This window comes from Sander vitreus, chromosome 5 (genome assembly GCF_031162955.1).
Source record: "Sander vitreus isolate 19-12246 chromosome 5, sanVit1, whole genome shotgun sequence".
Lineage (NCBI taxonomy): Eukaryota > Metazoa > Chordata > Actinopteri > Perciformes > Percidae > Sander > Sander vitreus.
The window spans coordinates 1,355,817-1,380,484 of NC_135859.1; the positions used below are offsets into that span (position 1 = coordinate 1,355,817).

General features: G+C 41.8%; 1 protein-coding gene across 1 annotated transcript in view; it reads left to right on the forward strand.

Annotated features, from left to right (window-relative positions):
* Positions 1-24,668, forward strand: part of pdzd2 (PDZ domain containing 2) — a 73,963-nt gene that overhangs the window by 13,524 nt on the left and 35,771 nt on the right. The window contains 7 exon segments of the mRNA XM_078249982.1: positions 4,892-5,247; positions 8,291-8,769; positions 10,294-10,819; positions 20,395-20,540; positions 21,240-21,372; positions 22,157-22,294; positions 23,108-23,207. Of these exon segments, the coding sequence (XP_078106108.1) occupies positions 5,128-5,247; positions 8,291-8,769; positions 10,294-10,819; positions 20,395-20,540; positions 21,240-21,372; positions 22,157-22,294; positions 23,108-23,207 (1,642 nt within the window). The 5' untranslated portion in view covers positions 4,892-5,127.

The following is a 24,668-nucleotide window of genomic DNA, read 5'->3' on the forward strand; positions in this document are numbered from 1 at the left end:
ACTACAATAGACGTTCCTGAACGATTCCTTTTTTCACTACCAATTTTTAAAAAAATCCCTTTTGACAAATAGAAATTACGACATTAAACATTACAGCACAAATGTTACTATTTATGTACGACATGTAACGTTAGACAGCCAATCACAGACATTATTAGATCTTGGTAGAAGCATGCTGCGTGCTGACTGTCTCACTGACGCTGATGAGATTTACTCCTTAGGTATTGAAATTTGGTTTTGAATGACGAGCCATTTTTTCGATACTCATACTAAGGAGGTAATTCGGTAGGTTGCTTTCTTTGCAAGCTTGCATGACTTTCACATCTGGACTCGGAGAGATTAGCAGGCATGCTGAATGCAGCCAAAGGAACATCTGGCAAGATACTCAGTGTGCTTGCAGTATCTTGATATGAAGGAATTATACTATGTGAGATATAAGACTTTGTGTAGAGATTACCATGTCACATTTCCTATGAATTCATGCAAGCATTGTCTTTTCATCAGGAAAGATTTAGATGCCGAATCCTGATTCAAAGGAAATATACTGCCTTAATGGGAGTTAATGGTGAGAACATATACTCCTGAAACAGTGGTCAAAAAGATTTAGAGGTTCTTGAATGAACAACCCTGGGTTTTTCAGCTGAATATTTGCATCGTTGTTACTATCACAGAAGCAGTAGGCCTTTAAGCAGAAAACAACAACCAATTCAAAAGAATAGTTTTATTGTGCTTCGACAGAAACAATAATGATTGTATATTTGGCATTAATGTTGAATTTAAATGTTTAAATGTATTTATTTCCAAGTCCAACGTTTGCTTTGTATTCTAGAGGATCCTTCTACTTGGTGAGAAAAGAGAAGTACATTTGCAAAGCTGAGCTGTTGAATGGAGTGTGTTTGCTGATTCAATTGTTGAGTAAATGTAACAGTCCTCTAACAGTTGGAGTCAAAGTTTAGTGCACCAAACTACAGTAGATAACATTTCTAGTGAGATTTGAGATTTATTTATTTAAAATAGGGACAGTATTATTTGAAGAGAGAAGGGGAATGACATCAAACGAACCCGCAACCGCTGCGTTGACTAGTAAACCTCTATATATGTGCGCCTGCTCTACCAACTGAGCTAACCCAGCCACACGCTGTTTTGAATTGAAGTTACCAAAACCAATAACCTGAACCAACACGTCCGCATCAAGATTTCCGTAGCTCAGAAAGGGGGATTTATATTCAATGTCCCAGAGGGAGATTTGTTTTCACAGCCAGTACAACATTAAAAAAGATACAGATATAGACACAGAAACATGCAAAGACAGCACATCAAATCTTAAAGTGTACATTCAGTAACTAGGCAGACCAATGCAAGATGGCCAAAGCAGGCCCATCACTCAGATGTAATATAACGTAATGTTGAATGAAAGAAGTGAAAGCATGCAGCTTTAAAAACGACCAACAACAGCCAAATTAACTGCACAGTAACGCCTAAATTAAAAAATGACTAGAGAAAACAGACTGCCTTGCTATAGAAGAGAAGTTGCAATAGCAAGGCCAAGACAGTGATGAGCTAGACTACTTGACAAAATCTATTAGAGATGACATTAGTGACAGTGCACATTGACACAGATGTAAACATAATTGGTCACAGCGCACATTGAAAACATTATTCATGTCTGCACATTTCTGCCTCATAAGCACAACACACAAATGTGTAGGTTGATAATTAGTCAAATAAATAATAAATCAGTTCTACTTACATCATAGGTGCACTCTCTGGTGATGTTGTCCATGGTTGCAATGACAGGCTAAGCTAAACGCTAAAGAGGGTAGGTTGATGATTTTTCAACCCAGTTTATGGTGTTTAAGTTGGCTAGTATAACAGCCATGTTGTGTCAACACATTCTCACTCCCATCGTGCCAAAAAGCGACGCTTGGTCTTGAGCCTTTGGTGTTGTTATTGACGCTACAAGTCTCCTTTAGCATCAAACGCGCTTTATCTAAACGCACTTGGTTGGGACTATTGGCGCCACTTTTGACGCAGTTGGGTTAAGGAAAAAATCGTGGGTGGTCTTATAAAAGGTACGTTTCCGTGACACGCAGTACAAGAACAGGAAAAGAAGAACGGGACAGTTGGGTTTAGGAAAAGTGACACGCAGGTCACGAACCCCGGTCTCTGGGGTGAAGTCTTGGATGTAGTCTCCCATTGCCAGACCTTCCTCCACAGCGGAGGAAGGTCTTGCTAGTTCACACAGCATTCCTGGATGGGAGAAAAAACGTGCTCTGATTTATTGGCATTTCTTTAAACCAATCATAATCGTCTTGGGCGGTGCTAAGCGCCGGAGGGAGCCACGGTGCCTCTGCTAAATAGTCTCAGGAAGGAACTTGTTTTGGTGGAACATGTGTACGTTCAAAAGTAGTTTTAGTCGTGCAACAGAAAACTCAGATTGGACAGATAGTCCAGATAGCTGTCTGGATTTACCCTGCAGAGATCTGAGGAGCAGTTAACCATAGTCCTCACAAATCAGCCGGAGGTTAGAACGCCAACACAGAGAAAGAGGAAGGTGACGGACATCCGGCCGAAAATTAGAGATTTGGGTAGAATTTCTGGCAGAACCTGAAAAATCCCGGAAATGAAACCTCGACAACGTTATTAACAACCAATTATGCAACTGCTTTCTTTGCCTCCTGATATCACATTTTGAAAGCTTCATCTCCTTGAGGTTCTACGATACTGTCAGCTCCACTACTTCCTTGTAAATGTACACCTCCTATTCCAGTCGGTGGTTCAGCTCAGGCCAGAAAAGGGCAGGCCCTGTTTGCCTTCAGTTGGAGTGTACAGGAATAGTAGAGGCAGATGGTACCACAAAGCCCAACAGTTTATTTGAAGCCCGAGCTCTGCATAGTCATTAAAGTGTGGTCTCATGGTAGCCTGCGTTTTTGTCTATATCTGCCACAGATGTGGCTGCACTCAGCTCTCTGTCTGTAGTTAAGCGTGTAGATGGAGGGTCAACCCAGATTCCTCACTTCACATAGGAGCCCTGCGTTGTGAATGGGGCCCCTGAAGGACTCTGCTGGTTTAGTGTGTTTCAGACCATTTACAACAAACTTAACGTCACTGTCAGCCATTTACAAAAGCATAACTTTAGAAGTTATAGAAGTGACGCATATATTTATAGATAGGTTTTTATCATCCAGGCAGTTGTTGGTTTTCATTTATTTCAGTAGAGGAAATGGGGTGAGACTTTGTTTTATACTCTCTATGGGTGAGACTAGCCATTTTTTAGTTTTTGGGAGACAAACAGTTTAAAAAATAACAATTAAAAAGTTGTGTCATGGCTCATCCTTCCTCAGATAAAGTTAACATCCATCTAGGATACTCAGTGTTAAAATGTTTTCAGAAAGCCAGCTGAACCTAGAAAAATAAGCAGCAAGAGGTGTTCACTGGCACTCAACCAAAGAGAACGGTTTTGTCATAGGCATCCAATTAGTTACACTTAGTAACACTAAAAGTTCTACAAAATGTAAATTGTAAGATATGCTGTGTGTAAATAAACATACTGGAAAATTATGGCTGACATTTATTATTGTGAATCATTATTTGGCTTTACATTATAGTATGGGATTTATTCTACAAAATCTAGTTTTTCTATTTGTTTTATTCTATGCTGTTATTATGAGGCGCCAAAACAAGGTTTGACTATACTTAATTTGGACTTAATTTCTTGTTTGCGCAACATCAGTTTCTAAGGTGCCATACTTATTGATGTCTTAGTATTATTTGTGTTTGAATGAGGAAATACATTATAAGCCCTTCATAAAAAACTTTATGTAGTGAACATATTGCTGACTGCATCATTCCTTATCATTCTAATTATGCAGGATAACAGTAACCCCAAACTGCCCAATAAATCAACGTATTGTCATGAATGGGTTTGTGTGATATTGTACGAAAACTTATGAAGAAAAATGTGTATGATATCTAACGAAATTCTGTGCCTACGTGACAGATAAGTTTAGCCACCAAAAGGTGACTGTGAAACAGAGACTTGACAGTTAAGTTTGATAAAAGGTTAGTCTTTTTGGGGTTAAAACACCGCTCCCCTTACTGGCAAGCCTGGCCATGACATTATCAAAAGTGCTCAGGGCACACCTTTCGCACTAAACGGAGCCCTTTAAACCCTTAAGCAGCTCAAATATACTCCCAAGAGCAGATTATGCCTCTTTTATTTCAGTTGAGTTCACTTTTTTGGAGATGTTGAAGATCCTGCTGTCAACATGTTCTCTGTGCGTAATAGTACATGATTCTATCTATCCCCATAGTGCCATCTATAAATGAAATAATTTAAAATGTGGTCAAATCTTTTGAAATGTGAATTGGTTCCATGAATCTTTTAATCTTTTAAATTAAACTTAGCCTTAGTTCATACAGGGCACAGAAGTCATTTGCCTGCTGATTGAGTTATCATTCCTATCAGACACACACCAATCACAGCCATTCTCACATCAAGGCGGTCCTTTTAAATATGACCCCCTCCTCACTGATCCCTGCTACACTGACGCTGCTTCACTCACTGCTGCTGCTGCTGGCAACGCTTTGCCTCCATCTCCCCAGCCTCCACCTTCCTAGTTCAGAGTCCTAACATGAATCAAAGTTTAAAATGGTTTTCAATGTCTTTCTTTTGGCTCACTCTTGTATACAGGGGGGTTTCTGCATAGCGCTCCCTGTTTCAGCTTAGCATGCTACTTGGCTGGTTCAGGGAGCATTATCAAGAGTGGAGCCATCAGCTCAAAGCATAACTATTTCCATGTGTTGCAATCAATGGTTAAATATGACGAGAGTGTTCCTGACTGAATTTACATTTTATCTACAATGTGACATGTTATTGTTTTCTCTTTAGGACATGGCCTGATGCTGCAGACACCACAGCGGACATATCCTGCCAGTAATCCAATACTTTCCACCTGGCTCGTCTAGAAATCTCTGTCTAGAGTTTGATCAGTTTTTCTGCAGCCCCCCTCTCTCAGAGATGGATTTTGGGCTGTCAGCCCACACTGGTTCCTGTGCCTGCACTAACTGTTGGAAGCATCAGAGTGGCGGTTGGTGAGGGACCCCCAACAGGCCCAGGATGCCAGGATGCCCATCACTCAGGACAACGCCCTCAGCATCCTCCCACTGCTGGAGAACTGGCACGGGGCTCAGACCACAAGATCACAGCAGGACCACAACCTGAATCAAGACAATTCTGGCTACAAGGTACTTCATGCCCTTGTCCCATGCCCCCCCCCCCCCCTCCATGTCTTTACATAAATATGGAATATCAAATACAACATTACTGCAACGTATATTGCTGGAGTCAACTCATAGCCTTTAGAAAATGAGAGAGAAAGAGAGGTAGAGAAGGTGCACCATCACACTGGTCCTAGTTAAATCTATAATGATTCATTTTGTATCTAAAATCTTATTCTGTACATGTAGTATAAGTAGAAATATAAAGTACTGTAAAAGTAAAATGTTCAAGTAAAGTATAAGAACCCCAATCAGTTACTTTTCACTGGCTGTTCCTGTTCATATCATGAAGAAGAAGGAAAAACTCAGGTTATACCGGCCTTAGTCTTGCATTGCCAGACCTTCCTTCACGGCGCTGTGGAGGAGGGTCTGTCTAGTCCACACAGCATTCCGGGATGAGAGAAAAACGTGCTCTGGTTTATTGCCATTTCTTTAAACCAATCACAAAACGTTCAAAAGTAGTTTTAGTCGTGCAACAGAAAACTCCGATTGGACAGATAGTCTAGCTAGCTGTCTGGATTTACCCTGCAGAGATCTGAGGAGCAGTTAACCATAGTCCTCACAAATCCACTGGCGTTTATAATTCCATCACAAAGAAAGAGGAAGGTAACGGACATCCAGCCGAAAAAGAGGGACATCCGATGGAATTTCCGGCAGCACCTGAACGATCCCGGAAATAAAACGTCGCCGATATAGACTAACAGCCTTGACAGTCAGCAGCAACAGTGGTGGAAAGTAATTTAAGGTACATTCAAGTAATATGCTTAATTACAGTTATGAGGTGCATATTACTATATGTACACTTCTACTGGGAGGGATTCAGTCCCTTCTGTGCTAGAGGAAAACATTGTACCACATGTATCTGACTGCATGCTACTGGTTACTGTGCAGTCTGATTTACCTACACAACATACCATCAATAAATACATATTATATATTAAACATGTAGGGTTCGTTGTTGATAATACTAATGTACTTTTAAGTAAATTTTTTAAATGCATGACTTTTAACCAATTATTTTAACAGTGCGGTATCAATTTTACTAAATCAAAAGATATGTTTCTTCCACTGCCACTATCACCATTCTGTTAAAGAAAGGGTGAAATATGGCCAGATGAAGGCCCCATATCTAAGTGTACTTAGGGCCCCCACATCATTAAATCCGCCGCTATATAGAGCTCAGAAGTGTAAACAGGAAGTGTCATTGTCCATGAGTTCTATTTATGGAAAACTGACCTGCGGACAAATGCTGTCGGAAACAGGTGTCAGCCGATGTGTCAGTGGTGATGGCTACGTGGTTGTCTGAAGGACAGTTTCTACACTCTACCGCATTAGAAAAAATATTTGCCTTACTTCATAAAAGTATGCTTATCCTCTAGTCAGTAGTTTTGAGTGTTGAAATACTGTAAACCTAGTCTCACATTGCCAGACCTTCTTCTACAGTCCTGTGGAGGAGGGTCTGTTAGTCCACACAGCATTCCAGGATAGGAGAAAAACGTGCTCTGGTTTATTGGCATTTATTTAAACCAATCACAGTCGTCTTGGGCGGTGCTAAGCGCCAGATGGAGCCACGGTGCCTCTGCTAAATAGCTTCGGGAAGGAACTTGTTTTGGTGGAACATGTGCACGTAGGGAGGCAAGCTCTTGAAAAAAAATGGCTTTTACTCAGTAAAAAGATGAATATAATTTGATTGTTGGTTCTAGAGGAGTTTAAAATGCACACAAACCATCGCTGACGGCCAAAAGTGAGGGACATCTGGCAGAACCTCCAGCGGCACTGGAAAACCCCATAAATGAAACGTCATCGATATGTACTACTGTGTACAAAATTAATTCTCCACAACAATACTACTACTACTGCCACTAAAATCTGTTTTTAGGTATCAGACACTCCTGTAGACAAGAACTGTAGGCTTGAAGGGGCTCAAGCTGTAGTTAGCTTGGATGCCTAGCAGTTATGGATTCCAAAGGCCACTGTATCTATACTTTTTATGGTACTTTTGGTGGAGAAGGAATACATGATGACTGTGGGAAAGTGGCACAGTGAAATTCATTTGTGTGTCCTGGTGAAGTAAGTGTTGCTGGAAGCTTGGTGACGTAATGAGATCTGACAGGGCAGTAAGTCAACACAGTTAATTCAAGCGAATGTATTTGTGCCACCCATTCCCGTCTGATGACTGATTGCAGATCAAATTGCAGTTGATCCATCAGCAGAGCAGGGTTATATAAAGCTACTAATGTGATAGCTTCCGCCCCGTTGGACTCTGTGGCTCTCCACCCCCTCAACACTGCTTAGATGGTTTGTTGTAGCTTGCAAATTCGCATATGAAAGTTCACAGAATATGAACTCAAAGCGAAAGAAAGAAACCCTTTCTTGGTGAACTTGGTGTAACTGGGCTCCAAGACATTTGTGTAAATGTAAATGTAATCTTTGTTCAATTGTATATGTATATTGTGAGCTGTTTCTAAAGATGTAGGAACCAACGGGCTTGGGGCTGAGAACCACATAGTAGGGAAAACAGGAAGTATCGTGAGATGAACACTGGTTTTGGTCTTTTCTTAGGATTTTGATGATAAGAGAAATATAGAATATCACCAGCCTTATCCTTTAAGTTAAAGCATATCAATGCTGTCAGGCAAAAACCTTGTATGTCCAAAACCATTGCTTTTCAGAAAATAAAAATCATTTGAAAGACATTTTAATGAGGTATTTTTCTCAGACATAAAGGGAGACCAAAAACATTGATTTAAGGAGAAAATATGAAGATAATATGGAGATACAAGGTTTCTGCCTGACAGCGATGATATGTTTTTTTATCCCTTCACTCAGCTGTGTCGAATATAATTTGTTGGTGACAACTTGTTTTGTCAGATTGTGTTGTGTGCCGGTGTGCAAGTAAACAGTTTTTCTGGTCATATATAACCATGCAGCGTTTCAGCGTTAAAGGCTTTTCCTCAGATGTTGTCATCCAGCTTCATTCACTGATTGGTTTCTCGTCTTCTTCCTCCAGCAGGTGGATCAGGACTCCTACCAGAATGGGGAAGGGGATAGTGTGTGCAGTAGCAGCAGTGTTAACAGTGTTAATGTGGAGGACATGTCCCTGTGTCTGGCTGCCATTCACAAGTTGATGGAGTACATTAGGTTCAACTTCATGGAGGGTGACACAGCTCCGTCAGCCAGCCCTTCCTCCTGCAGGGAGGGGCTAGACGTCGAGGTTCATGCCGTTTCTCTCAGTAAGGACGAGGGGGATAGTACCGAGTTTGGCCTCAGCTTCGGGAACATCCCTATTTTCGGGGACCCTGATGGGAGAAAGAAGGGAGGCCCGAGGAGAAGGAGGGATCAGGGCCCCATCATGGATGTGGGCTGCATCTGGGTGACAGAGGTGAGGAAGAAGAGCCCAGCAGCCCGCTGTGGGGGGATCAAACTGAGAGACGAACTGCTGTCACTGAACGGACAGCTGATGGTGGGAGTAGACGTCAGTGGAGCCAGGTAAGACAATTTCTTTTTTTTTCTCCATTTTTTTTAAATGTTATTGATTTTTCATTGCTATTATAACTTTTAACAACCCAATGCAATGTAACCCTGTGGGGCAAATGTGAATCGTCAATTCCACTAAAGGTGCTGTCTTTGCCCCTGACAGGCTCAGATAATTATTCTAAGTATCTGACAACATTATGGAATAGATCTCTACATAGAAACGCCTTTCAAAACCTCCACCAGACTCCATTTAAAAAACAATACTTTTAGCGTGTATAGAGCCAACAGTAATGTAAATCGGTAAACTGTGTTTAATACACATTACACATTAAATAGACATAGGAAAAATATACCAAAAGTATTATAAGAAATATAATAGATAGACGGATGGTTCATCCAATCCAATCAGGCATTGTAGCCAACCTTGTAAAAACATCCACACCTGTTGTTTTCTGTGTAAAATCTAACACACCAGCGGCATCTTGACATACATCAACTCTACAGAGAAGCACCACTTTTATCATATTCGCTTGCCGGATCGACAAACGATGGCTACTTTACTACTTTTTCTGTCTGTACCGTGCACCCATGCGTGGGAACATATTTTATAAATGTTCCGGCAGGACTGTATGTGCACGCCCTTACACACTTTCATCAGCAAGGCCAATCACCGTTTCCTAAACGACCTGTGTCCTCTGGTGCTCCAAAACGGACATTACAGGCAACAGCAGCGTCACTGCACATGACGCTAGATAACATTACATTTGGCAGCAGGTAACGTTAGCCTACCGTTAGCTAGTAGTGTGCTTTAACAAGAGAGTTGTCGGAGAAACAACACCTACGGGACTTCTTGGTGCGTTCAATTGCACCTGGCATGCTCATGGTGCATTCATCAGCTGTTGTTGTAAAGTACCCTTCTTGCATCTAGTGGTTCTTCTCTTTGTAGTTTGTTGTTAGAGCAACTGACTGGTGAAATAAGTAGTATCAGTTCAGGCACCTTTTGGGCACCGGCACTGTTTTGCACCGGTATCGGAAAGAACCCAAACGATACCCAACCCTATGTATAATACATCCATGGTGAGATTTGTGCTGCTGTTCCGAGAGATGCCACACCCTTTCGAAGGATGCTACTGTAAAATACTGACCTAAATGACTGTGACATGTTGCCTATTTTTGGCACTTCTGGTGGCATTTTGGTTATTTGAAATTCATAAATTTTGAAATATTATACAACATCATAAAACTCGTACCATAATGCTCCACTTCAATGGCTATGCCCCTGCAGCTGAAGTCCTTTGTGTAGAAGGAATTGTATGGCTCCAAAACCTTCGCAATGAAGAAACAGATGAGGAAATTTCTAGGAGCAGATTGTTGAGCCAACAACTCATTAAGTTACACATTTCTGATTTTCATGTATCACCCAAGTCCACTTTCCACTTCTTTTTTAAACAAAATGGAATTTAGTAGAAAGGTGGAAATATATGACATTTTTCCTTATGATATTTGAACCTGGATCCCGTCAATGCTTTTTTACAGTTACCTGGCTGACCAGTGCTGGAATGGAGGCTATATCTACCTGATCATGCTGCGGCGAGTAAAGCGAAAGGCTCCTCCCCCTCCCGGTAACGTGAATGGCAGCGGCAGCACCCCTGTCAGCAGTGACAGCTGTGAAGACCAGCAGCAGGCCAGAGCTACTTCTGAGTCCTCTGACAACTCTGACAACTCTGCAAACTGCAAACGCACACGCAAGTTTGGTGTCATATCCCGATCGTCCTTTAACCGAGACAAAATGGACACTACTGACTCAGGACTCCAGAGCTGTTACAATGGCTACAATGGCTCTTCTCTCCCCACTGATGCAGCTGTCAGTCCTCCGGGAGAGGACTCCGGCTGCATCCTGTCCACATCCACATCCACAGAGGAAAGCCCAGACGCCTTTCCTAAGGCCAGAACTCTTCCCCAGTGTCTACACGGTGGAGGCACTGCCACCCTGCCTGCAAGGTGTCACAGTCAGCTGTTAGAATGCAAAATGGATTCGTTCAGCAGTGAACCTTCAAGCCAGGTAAGACACGCTGCTGACATACAGAGCTCTGATTTAATGCTCAGTCACAGGGCACGCTCACACCTCACTCACAGACAGCGGATTTTATTCTGAATTTGTTATTCTATACTAAAATAAAAATGTTGAATCAAGTTGATCAATAAAATACACTCGGTTAGGGAAGGTAATGTTTAACCGTTTACTGCCAGTAACAGTTTTGACCGATTAATACTATCAGTTTAACAGTTAAACAATATTATTAAAACAATAGTTAAAAAAGTGTTTTGCGTTTATTTGGACTTTGAACTTTATTTGGAAGTCATGCAAGGTAATTAACAGACTTTACTTGGTCATTGCCACCTTTTTTTTTAACAAAAAAGTTACATCCAGTCCCTAGATTTATGCTGACGGCAGGGGAACCATTCACAGAGGTTTTTGGTCAGGAAAATTAGTAATGTTTCCAGGGGTGGCTGGCTGGACTGAGAGGCTGAACTGAATGTTCATGTAGCGCACCATCATTCCTTTTGTCTGGGCCACGTTCAGCCCTGACAAAACGTAGCAAACCATTTTTTTTTAAACTGAAAAAACTGGGTGCGTTGAAAACCCTGCTGTGTGCGCAGGCGTACTGCCTTTTTATTGTTTATAGTTTAATGAACATGGTTCAAGATAGGTTGATATGTTAGAGTCTTTGGCGATGATACTCCATCGCAATGTTAAATAATAATGGGTATAGAGGCCGTAGATGTATAGGAACATCCCCCCGCTGGTTGAGGTGATGAAGGGATAAAGGAAGCGGGGAATGATAAGACCTGGAGGTGAATGGGGGTGCAGGAGGGTCACATCGATTTTGCCTGAAATGACAACTGACAGCAGCAAAGAGTAGAACAGATTTAAAGTTTGAATGCAACAACACGATAGCTCACAGAGATTGTTGGTTTAACTGAAAGAGTAAACGCCCACATTCAGCTGATGACAATGTTTGGTTAGGTTGGGAGAGAGAGAAATGTGAAGCATGGTAGTCTTCCTGAATGAACTTACGACTTTTAAAATGAATGTGGTTGACCACATTTTGGCATTCTGGAGGCATTTCTGTTTGTAAATGAGTCTGTACGTCCACGAGATGGAACAGGTGAGATCTTTGGCCACTGTGTGAAGGTGTGTGAATGTTCTTGTTTGTGCGGACGAGTTTTACACAGGCTTTCATTAATGAAGCCTTATGAATTATTTTCATAGAGTAATAAAACAAAATTAGTAACTCAAAACCTCAACCTGAAGTAGTTTTTAGGGGAATGGTTAGTCTATATCAATGATGTTTCATTTACAGCATTGCTCCGTTGCCGCCGGAAGATTAGCCAGATGTCCCTCATTTTCGGCCGGATGTCCGTCCCCTTCCTCTTTCTTTGTGTTGGCGTTCTAACCTCCGGTGGATTTGTGAGGACTATGGTTAACTGCTCCTCAGATCTCTGCAGGGTAAATCCAGACAGCTAGCTAGACTATCTGTCCAATCGGAGTTTTCTGTTGCACGACTAAAACTACTTTTGAACGTCCACATGTTCCACCAAAACAAGTTCCTTCCCGAGACAATTGTGATTGGTTGCCAATAAACCACAGCACGTTTTTCTCCCATCCCAGAATGCTGTGTGGACTAGCCAGACCTTCCCCCGCAGTGCTGTAGAGGAAGGTCTGGCTATGCGAGACTAGGAGTTGGTATAACAATGAGGAGTGTTTGTTGTCTTTTCAGCATTATCAGAGGGGCATACAGGTCACGTCTAGTGGTGAACCAAACAATTGTTGTGTATTTCTACTGCTCTGTCGAGCCTTTTTTGCCTCTCAGAATAATATTTTCACCAATCCAGGAGGCGAGTCCAGCTTCTCGCATGCAGTTATATTTGGGCTACTAAAACACTTGATTAAGTTTAAGGGGTAAAGATGGTGTTGTTGGGTCTTGGCTTGTCCAAACAGAACACTGAAAGCATTAATTATACTTTAGTTGTCAGGGGCAGAGTTAGTTAGTTGTGTATGAATATAATTTTCAGGAGACAATAAATTGAATGTTTTTCTGCCCCATAGTGGCCAAAAATATTCAATACAGTTCTAAACAAATTTACAATATTTTATTGAAAAGAAATCTAACATTGTGTTCTTTTAACATCTTCTCATGTTATACTATCTCCACTACCTTCAAGGCAAATTGGTAATGAAGCTGATCGAGAGAGAATGAGACAAGGCATCAAAGCTTTCTCAGTCTTGTTTGACACTTGGAATTGATTAGCATCAGAAAAGAGTGTTGCTCTTTGGTTTCTTTTAAGGACGAACAGTTGTGTGCTGAGTGGCCAGTAGCATTGTGGATGTAGGCGTGCAGTAGGAGGTGGAGTGGGATTATTAGTATGACTATATTTGCAGCGAGACTCACAGGGACAGACACTAGTCATGGACTGTTTACCACACTGAAAACAACTTCCTGTTGTGGTACCAAGATCCACATAATCAATAACAATGGATTTATTTTAAGACACATTTGAAACCATGTTTTTTTTGGAACATTTTATGTATTGAGTGTGGTCAGTCTTTTAGTAAACTGACTGGAACGCAACACTTCATATATCACATCTAATGCCAAGAAAAATAAAATGAGCTTCACAGAAAAGAAAGAACATAAAAGGTATGCACAGTGCTACAACAAGCAATTACCATGCAACTGCCACTAAACTGCAAATAAGAACCAAACCACAAAACAAAGCTAATCAAATAAAAAGATTCAAACATTTTGCATCAATGGGAATGTTGGAGTACATCCAATATGACCTGGCAGACTAATAATGCGTTCCATTTGTACTCGGAAGTCGGATTTTCCGAGGTCAAAGTGGGAAACACTGACCTCTGACCTCGGACTTCCGATCTCGGAACTTGGGCAACCACAGAGCACCCAGAGCTCAAAATCCAACATGGCTGCCGCGTGCACCAACAGTTGTGAGAGCTGTAGTAATATACAGTTATAAGCACTTCTGTCTTATTGTGTCTCACTAAATCAGTCGTACACCCAGTCCTGTCCACATGTTGTTACGCTGTTTGTATGCCCAAAAAACAGCGTAATGCGTTGTTATAAACTGGCATTGCTAACAATGGCTAACCTGGCTAGAGCTAAGGAAAGCAATGAAAATCTGACTTGTAACTGGAACGCATTCAACTCGTGACGTCATTCCCAGTTTCGGCTTCTGAGTTCCGAGGTAAATGGAACGCACTATAATGGCGGATTTATGGTTGTACGGTTGCTCTACACAGAGTGTGGCCTGCGCCTCTGTAAAGGTTTTATACTTATAATGCGTCGATCTCTTTAAAAGAATAGCAGAGCCGGTATGTGTGTATGCTGGGGAGTGTGTGGTAGAGTGAGTGAGAGAGTGATGGCGTCATGGGCGGCGCTAAGCGCTGCAAAATAGTCATGTGAGAGAAAACTCCGATTGGACAGATAGTCTAGCTAGCTGTCTGGATTTACCCTGCAGAGATCTGAGGAGCAGTTAACCATAGTCCTCACAAATCCACCGGATTTAAAATTCCAACACAAAGAAAGTGGAAGGAAACGGTAAATACCTCCACCAGAGCAATCCCAGAAGTGGAACGCAAAGGATATAGACAAGCCCGACCTTAACCTTGCTTACCTTATCCCTTATCCCTTCTTTCTTACCTCTTCAGCTGCAGAACCCTGACTAACAGTTGAACTCTTTTGCGTCCACATATTGATTTTCTATTCATGGAGCTGTGCGCCCCACTCTCGCTCTCTGGTAGTAAATAGTCACTATAGTTAGAGCGCACTCTGTCACAAACTGGACCGATAATTTGGAGCGTTGTTGGAATATATTGTTATTCACCTCACTCTCGGAGTCCAAAGCGTACTCTGAGCGGCAAGCACAGTGAAAGTGGTACGTTCATTAATTGTCAGGCGGCCCACTGGGAAAACTCCCGGTGGCCAGTCCATCGTTGCCATAGAGCAAACACTTTAAGATGAAGGAACACACTTAAATATAGCTTCTAGGCCCTGGGAATGTTGTACAATTATTAAATTGCCATGGTTTAAAATAATTGCAATAACATGAGGAAACCCTTTTTTATATCCTCGTCTTTTATAAAGTCGATCCTTGACTGGTCACAACGTATCCAGCTCAGTTAATACATGTATGGTATAGAAGAAGAAACTCAACTTTTATTTGGTCATTATTGAATGTACAAAGTAATTCAGAATGGCAGATTGGAGTCTCTGCCAACAATGCCAACCAGTGATTAACCTGAGACAGCTGTTTGAACACACGACTGTTTTGTAAAAGGGGTAGTAGTTTTAGTTGTGGTATGTCAAGCTTGCATGAGTTGCAAAACAGCAATCCAATCAGTGTCGTGAATGATGAATATTGTGTTGATGAACCCAAAACAACCCGTTTCAGTCCTGAGATCAGATCGCTGTAGAGCTCTGGAAACCAAATGACTTCTGGTGGGGGAAAAAATCATCCCTAATGGTCACAGTTGTCATACCACTTTGTCACAAAAATAGGAAATGCTCGCAATTTTTTCCCAAAATAATGAGTTTTCAAACTTGGGGTCCGTAGTGCAGGTCCAGCAGCCAGGTGTTCAGTGGTCCACACATCTGTGTACAGATGTCTGAGAGAATAAATAGGATCACCACCCTGCACCATCTGGTTAGAGGAAACCAGAGTGATGGGAGAGTGGTTTACCATACATCAGTGGATTGAGATGGACAGATGGCGTATCATCCCACCACATCAGGGGGATTGTAAATGAAGTATAATGTACATGTGTTTGCCCTAGATGCATGTGACCTCTTTTATATAAATCCTTTTAGGTCCACATGTCGTGTAAATGGCTGATTAAGCCGGGAACAGTGGCAGTGCAGAGGTTAAGCAAGACTATGGGCCATATTTCAATCGTGCAAGCGCAATGACTATCGCAACATGGTAGGTCGAGGGTGAAAAGACTGTGTGGGCATCTCCAAGCACAGCTGCTATATTGTAGAAATGGTTCCATACCATTTTTTCTGTCGTGATACCGATTCCGATACCTGAACTTGCGTATCGGCTGATACCGAGTACTGATCTGATACAATTCAATTCTACTTTATTTATAGTCTGAAATCATCACAAGAGTTATCTCAAGACACTTTACAGATAGAGTAGGTGTAGACCCCACTCTATAATTTACAAAGACCCAACAATTCCAGTAATTCCCCCGGGAGCAAGCATTTAATGCAACAGTGGCGAGGAAAAACTTCCTTTTAACAGGCAGAAACCTCGGACAGACCCAGGCTCTTGGTGGGCGGTGTCTGCTGCTGCTGGTTGGGACACAGAGACACATATACAGAAACAGGATTTATAATATTTATAGCAGTTGGTATGATGAACAGTGGCAATTATAGTAACAGTAAAGATAATGGAACTATGACTAGAAATTGTAGTTGTAGTAGTTTATGGTGTAGCAGGGCATCGAGCAGGACCACGGCAGCAGCTGCGACCATGATTTAGGTGCCACCCCAATCCAAGTGTGTCGTATATTTTATTTATTATGTTTTAACAGCTGTATACTACTATCCCTGTATGGATGTGATATGATTGCTATCATTGTTGTACGGCCTGGCTCAGGTTAAACTCTTTGTGAAACATGAAGAAACAGAAACAGTGAACACCATAGAACTTTCTTTTATTATCCAGTTTGACAGTCAGTCATAACAGAAAAGAACATAAATGAACTACTTTAAAGAAGATTTTCTTCTGGGCTAAATTACGTGGTATCGGATTGGAGCATAAACTCCAGTACTCACCGATACTGATACCAGCATTTCAGGCAGAATCAGAGGTTTTTCTGATACTGGTATCGATACTGGAACATCTCTACTATATTGCAGGAGGCAGTGTGAAAAAGTGCTGTCTGAAGTGGAACATAAATTGGGTATGGTGATTAATAAATGCACATGATAACGTGTGTATTAAGGGTCAGCCTTGTGGTGGAGGTGAAAGGAAAGTCGGGGGATACCAGAGTTAGTAGGATTAATCCTGTGGGGACCATAAATAACAAAATGTTGCAAATGTAGTTATTGAGATGAGGATGGACCGACCAACATTTGCAAAATACAGAGTAAGCCAAGGTTCAGTAGTTATAAAGTGATACAGGCATTAGGGCTGCAGGATTATGCAAAATGATAATCACGATTATTTTGATCAATATTGAGATCACGATTAATTATCACGATTATTTGTTGATTTTAACCAAAACAAATTTTATTGTCATTTGTTGTGTTATAACTGCTTTCACATCCATATTGTGCTACATTCCTCCTTTTGTTGAAGGATACTATGAAGGAGCCATTTCAGCTGTTTTGCAGCCGCTTTCCACACATGCACGTCTGCCATGAAAAGACACAGGCAACGCAATTTTCTGTTCACGTTAGCGGCGCATGGTATCTACCGGACGAAATAGCAAGATTACGGTGCCACTTAAATGTCTGCGTTGCGCTCTGATGTTCCAAAACAGACATTAGAGGCAACAGAAACATCGCTGCATGTCACGCTAGTTAACACTAATAACACGTTACACAGCAGCTAACGTTAGCCTACCATTAGCTACAGTAGTAACTGGATTAAAATGCTGACAGTTACAGCGTAAAAGTGTGACTGTATTCACTGTAGAGGATTCCAACAGCGCGACGTACAACAGTCTGCTGCTAAAGCTGTGAGCTAAAAGACTCTAACTAGCTCTGGTCACTGCTGTTGTCTGAGAAACAACACAGACGGGACTAAATGTTGCGTTTACTGGTAAACTGGTAAACCTCGTGACGATTTATGACTGTCTGCTATCTGTTGTGGAGTTTTCCTCACGTTACTCTGTCCTCTGAGACTGTCTACATCTAAACTAAGCTGGCGGTGCAGGGAACCACTCTGATTGGCTCATGGAGGCACGTGATCAGAGAGTGGTTTACGGAGCTTTGGAGAAAAAAACTTTGATAGAGAGCGTTCTATGAACGGAATGACGCATTTTAAATATCGCTCGAACACGTGAGTTTGATCGTGGTAAGCCAAAATCGTGATTAAAATTTGATTAATTGTGCAGCCCTAACAGGCATTTTCTGTTTCATAAGTATTTCATAGGTACCACATAAGAAGATTTAAGCACATTTATAAACAATAATATGATAATAATAATCTTTATTTATAGAGCACTTTTTTTTTAAAGTCCACGGTACAAAGTGGTTCACAAAGCAGCAAAAATATAACAGGCAAGTCATACAATCATCAGGTTTTTAAAAGACAAAAAAACTACTTGGTGTATGAAAACCTGTAACAAGTAGGAAAAGGTAAGAATAAGAAAACATTTTTTAAGGAAATACAAGACAGTTCAAAGGAGGTTAAAACTCAAATAAAATCAGGGAAGGCTGTTTAAAGAAGGGACTTAAAGGAGAACATGACTCAGCTGACCTGATTTTTTCGGACGGACCGTCCCAGAGCCTCGGGGCTCTGACTGCAAATGCTGTCAAATTCAGTTTTCCACATGAGGATCTCAAAGTACGTACCGGCATCAGAAAGGAGGTCAGAGTCATGTAAGGGTGCAAGGCCATGAAGAGCCTACAAAGTGATCAGTCAAATCCTAAAATCTATTCTAAAACATACAGGGTGCATACTTATAATTAAACATTAATATGAAATAGACAAACAATAAATACAGAAACAACTATATACATATAACTGTTTAACATAAGAGAAAAGAGGCTGTATGGATTAGTGCAGCATGTGCAAAAAGGTTGAGGGATGTGCAACAGTTGAGGATATGTAGAATATAGGTATATAGTCCAGGATGTAGGATTAGAGTCTGTCAGTGGGGGTCCGGGGCCTTGTTAATGAGGCTGACTGCAGAGGGGAAGAAGGGAGGGGTTCAAACTGTTTGAGTCCAGGGTAGAGCTTAGATCGGGGCCAAAAAATCAAGCCCGACCCTACCTGAGCCCGTACACGTTGTGTCCGAGCGGCCCGGCCCGACACTAACTGTAATTATGAGCCCGAGCCCGATTTAAAACCGACATTTTTATTAATACGTGGCCGTTATAACTGACGTTCTCAACTACAATTCAGAGTTGTTTGAACTACAGAAATCTGTTTAGAATTATCTTAATAAATACCGGTAATGCAACAAGGACGAAGCATGTAAATTGTTTGTTAATTCAGAATGGAACGGATCGCAACATAATCAAAGCCCAGGAACCATATAGGAGACTTTCTTGTCTCGATCACCTAATTAATACTGTCCCTCACCACGGTCTGCATGCTGACGCACTGGCCGACAACAGTGCTGCAGAGGGGGGACACACGATGTAGCACAGTTTACCTCACACTCAAGTCAGTGCAGGACACCCAGAGCTACGGGAGAAGCTGGAGAGGCAGAGCTTTCTCCACCACCGAATAAGGCTAATAAAGTAATGATTAAAAAAACACAAATGCTTGATCAAGGCCCGGCCCGAGGATAGTGGCGGAAAATATCGGCCCGGCCCATGGGTTGGGTCAGGTCTGGTTCGGGCTCGGGCTCGAGCAGAGAATCTAAACTAGTCCAGGGTGAGAGGGCTTGGCTACAATATTTCCTGCCTGCCTCAGCGCCCTGGAGGCGTACAGGTCCTGGAGCAACCTGATATCATGACTTTGCATAAACATACACGCCACTTTCCTAAAGCCAAGTGGCGTGTTATCTGTACGCATTCTGAGCTATCCGTGTGTATGTCTACGCTGTATACAGCGGATAGCAGTCTGCAACGTCACAGCATAAACATACATGCTACGTGGCACTTTCTAAAGCCACTTGGCGTGTTATCGCGAGGCTACGTGTCATCGCGAGACTACGTCACACATGGGTTTAAGGAAAACAAGAAACGGACAAATAATTGGGATTAGGAAAAGAAGAAAGCGACGGTTGAGTTTAGGAAAAGAAGACCAGGGTTGACTTTAGACACACCACACACGGGACATGAACCCCGCTCTGCTGGGTGAAAGTCTTGTGTTTTATCAATCCACCACCCCAACCAATGTTCCTGCACGGCGATTCGCCCTTTCATACTACTCCCTACGGCGTCAATACACACGCAATCGCAAGGTAATGTAAGTCAATGGAGTTGGAGTTGATAAACACGCTAAAAAGCGAGTATGCATTTTGATAACACGCCAATAATGGCATACGGATTGGCGTGTCATACATACGCCACTTCATGAGATCAGTCTGCCTGGAGAGACGGCAGATTGAGTTCTGTACACCCTGAAGTCTATCAAGAGCCATAATTACAGCCCTCTGAATCAAATCAAATCGTGAGGTACCTAGACATTCACTACCTAATCATATTCACATATTAACATATTCACAGAAAGAGTCCTGCTCAAAGCCTCTTGCCTGCTCTCAAATGCCATAATCACATAAAAAAACTTGAAATTTGCACATGATTTTGATTTCAAGTTTTCTAACAATCTATCGGTTCTTTTCAGCTTCATGATCCACGTATCTTATTTGTATCTCTACTCTGAAGTGATACATCGTTTGATGTGTGTTTGTTTTGTGCTCCTTTGCAGCCCAGAGAGGGCAGCCACATCTGGAAGATGCACATGGTGAAGGGCGAGGAGGGCCTGGGCATACAGATAACAGGGGGGCGTGGCTCCAAGCGCTCTCCGCATGGCATCATCATAACTCATGTAGAGAAGGCGGGCGCCATTCACAGGTACAGCTACTACTAACGTAGGCAGGGGAAATGTTCTTGCTCTGGCATTTTTTTGTAGGTGTAGCTCATATTCCAGCGTCTCTATCTGAACTCCCCAATGAATCTTTAGTACTATACTATACTATCGAGGTTTACATTTTATGAGGACCTCCCTACAGCACAATAATAATAATCTGTGCTATTGGTTTAGTTATGAAGTGTTTTAAAATTTGCTATGATGTTTTTTTTTTCTCAAAGCTTTTATAATGTCAAACCTTTATCCCAACCCCTCACCAAGTAGCTTATGTGTTCAGTCAGGTTATTAAGTTTGTTTTTTGGATAGCCGAATTTCTCAAAATGTGTTAACAGACATTTGGTCATTTTGTGTCAGTTTTGGATGTTTTTTTGCAATATTTGTAGTACTACACAACAAATCTGGAATATGTATCCCATGATTGTCTCTCACTATGTATTTGGTTTTTAATGCTAGTCCAGATCCAGATGCAGGTACCATTTTTTTATTTGGGAATTTTGAAAGAAGTGCCGGATACAATATGTGATATCTCACATGACTGAAGTGGTGAAGAATAGTTGTCTGTGTGTGTGTTGTGTGTGTGTGTGTGTGTGTGTGTGTGTGTGTGTGTGTGTGTGTGTGTGTGTGTGTGTGTGTGTGTGTGTATACAGTATGAGTAAATCTTAATGTGTATGTGTGTGTTGCAGGGACGGTCGTCTTCAGGCTGGGGATGAGTTGCTGATGATTAACGGTCAGTCTCTGGTGGGTCTCACTCATCAGGAGGCTGTTAATATCCTCCGCTCCACTTCTGGTCTGGTCCAGCTGGTGGTGGCCAGCAGGGTCAGTACACACACACACACACACACACACACACACACACACACACACACACACACACACACACACACACACACACACACAGCTGCCTTTTGAAAACAAATGTGGCTTCTTCAAACTAAATATTACCATAGCCCTAAGGTGCAAAGTTCAGAACAGTGGACACAACACATACAGGGGGGTTTCAGTGGTACACTCCAGACAGCTCCAGAATCAGCACCCTGGACAGCAGTCAGGACGACACAAACACATATCCTTATCTCTTAAAGGTGCAGTAAGTGATTTTGGGCAAAGATTGTTGATATTTGAACTCAACTGCCACTGACACTTTCAAATGCTGACTCCATTTGTTTTCCATTTACACAGCTGTGTATTATTAACACCGGATTTTGTTCTCAGTGCACACAGAGAGCTAGGTGACCGTGAGGAGATATTCACTGAATCACTTACTATACCTGTAAAATCATACTCATCAATCATTTGACTTTCGCATTCTACAAAGTGTTGCATGTCTTCCTGCTACACAAGGCTTAAAACTCTATAAAAAAGTTTTTTTGTCCTCACTGTGGGATGAAATCTGAGTCACAATTTTCATTCTTCTCCCCCCCCCCCCCCCAATGCATGTGGGAAGCCAACAAAAGTATGAACATATAGAGGCTCCTGCTGTAACATGATGCAGTGTAAATGCTAACCATGTCTTTTTACAGAACATCACATACCAAATACACATAACTGAAAATAACGTCCACACACTAATTCACAGTAACTCTCTGTCTGTACCCTGCAGGAGGAGTCAGATGTGGGTTTTGAGCGCTTCCCATCCACCAGTTTGCCGGACCTGGTCAGCACCTGCAACTCCTTGTCCTCCCTATCCCAGGCCCCCTCTCGCTCCCCCCAGACCTCCAACTGCAGCAACCCCTACCTGGTACACACAGATAATATGGTAACACTTTATAATAATGGTACATGAATGCATGCATGAAAAAGCATGAAATAATTCATGTACTACTTCATGAACTATCAGTAATGTAGACATGGACATCATTAATAAATCAGAAATCATGATTATTCAAATACCTTAATTGATGCATTAATTAACATATTGTTCCTGCATTAAGTCATGCATGAGATACTATTAACCCTTGTACATTACAGATGAATTCATGCTTTTTCATGCATGAATGATAACTCATGTACCATTATAATAAAGTGTTACCGATGATATATACTATATGCTTGTGTGTGTGTGTGTGTGTGTGTGTGTGTGTGTGTGTGTGTGTGTCTTGGTATCACTTCAGTTAGTCTGCTCCCTATAGCAGCATGTCTCACAAAGCAGAGTTAGTGGCCAACTGGAGGGCAGTTAGTTATTTGGTCAAAGGTTTCAGCTCCTCCTGCTAGAGTCTGAGGTGTTCCCGGGCCAGATGGGATGTATAATCCCTCCAGTGTGTTGGCTCTAGCCTGGGCTCTTCTCCCATTTACAGTACGGCAGAGCACCGACAGAGTGCTCATTTGACATTGGTACAGGATAGGTCTATACAGTATACATATATTCAGTGTGTACACCACAGAAGTAGAATGGCATTAAACAAAGGTAATGTATTCATGAAAATGCTTTACGAACTGAAAAATAAAATAAATATTGTGGTGTGGTTTAAATGTGGAAGTACAGATATCAGACAGTCGATAGGTGTTTAGAGAGTGATGAACTGAACATCCCTGTATGTTTTCGTCCTTACAGTTGACTAACTTGGAGAAACTAGAAGGACAAAGTCCGGGAGAGGCCCCCAAAGGATCCTGCTCCAGCCCCTCGCCTATGAAGAACTGCAGTCGATCCCAGGGTTGGTATTACATTAACAGAAGATTTTTTATTTGCAGACTTTTTAGAACAAGCTTGGGCTAAAAAGAAAGATGGCTTGATTGTTGTTGAACTTGATTGTTGTTGAATTTGATGTAGGACTGCAGCTATCGATTATTTTAGTAATCGAGTATTCTACCGATTATTCCATTGATTAATCGAGTAATCGGATAAGAAATACTTAGTAAACAGCAATAGTAAATATTTATTATTGCTGTGTACTAAAAAAAAGGAAACCTGTCTTTTGTATATATAACAAATAAAAACATTTTTTATTGCCAAATTCCAAGTACATTTTTGGTGGCCCAAATGTTAATATTTTTCACCCCCTTCCCCTTCTTGCCTCTGGCTCTTTGCACTGGATATGTAAAGAGCTGTTCACTAACCAGAGGGTAGATGTGACGGTACAAAGCTTACAGCAGGGCTGTTCAACTACACTGTTCTGGGGGACACATTTTCAGAAGCCTAATACACAGTGAGGAGAAAGAATAAAGAATGCAGATCACCGGCATGATGACGTCATTCACGTGCATATTAAGTGGCCATGCTGGGGGGGGGGGAGCCGGTTTGTCTCCAGCAGCAGCTAAGTTTCCAAAGATTAGTAGCAAACTAATCTAACTAGTCAGACTACAAACCGACAGCTCTCATTTTAGCTTGTTGGTAAAACATGGCTATTAGCAGAGTAGCATGCTGTAGGCTAGTTGTGTAAAACATCACTATTAGCAGAGTAGCATGCTGGAGGCTAGTTGTGTAAAACATGGCTATTAGCAGAGTAGCATGCTGTAGGCTAGTTGTGTAAAACATCACTATTAGCAGAGTAGCATGCTGGAGGCTAGTTGTGTAAAACATGGCTATTAGCAGAGTAGCATGCTGTAGGCTAGTTGTGTAAAACATGGCTATTAGCAGAGTAGCATGCTGTAGGCTAGTTGTGTAAAACATCACTATTAGCAGAGTAGCATGCTGGAGGCTAGTTGTGTAAAACATGACTATTAGCAGAGTAGCATGCTGTAGGCTAGTTGTGTAAAACATCACTATTAGCAGAGTAGCATGCTGGAGGATAGTTGTGTAAAACATCACTATTAGCAGAGTAGCATGCTGGAGGCTAGTTGTGTAAAACATCACTACTAGCAGAGTAGCATGCTGTAGGCTAGTTGTGTAAAACATGGCTATTAGCAGAGTAGCATGCTGTAGGATAGTTGTGTAAAACATGGCTGTTAGCAGAGTAGCATGCTGGAGGCTAGTTGTGTAAAACATGGCTGTTAGCAGAGTAGCATGCTGGAGGCTAGTTGTGTAAAACAGCGCGGTGGACGAGAGCAGCAGACGTTAGTTAGCTACCTGGTGTCAGGTTCTCTCCGTGGAATAGATGAGTAGACTGGATGTTTTCTACTGAGATGATGGAGCAGCATGTTTGCAGCTTAAAATGATCCCAAACTTTCTGTTGTTT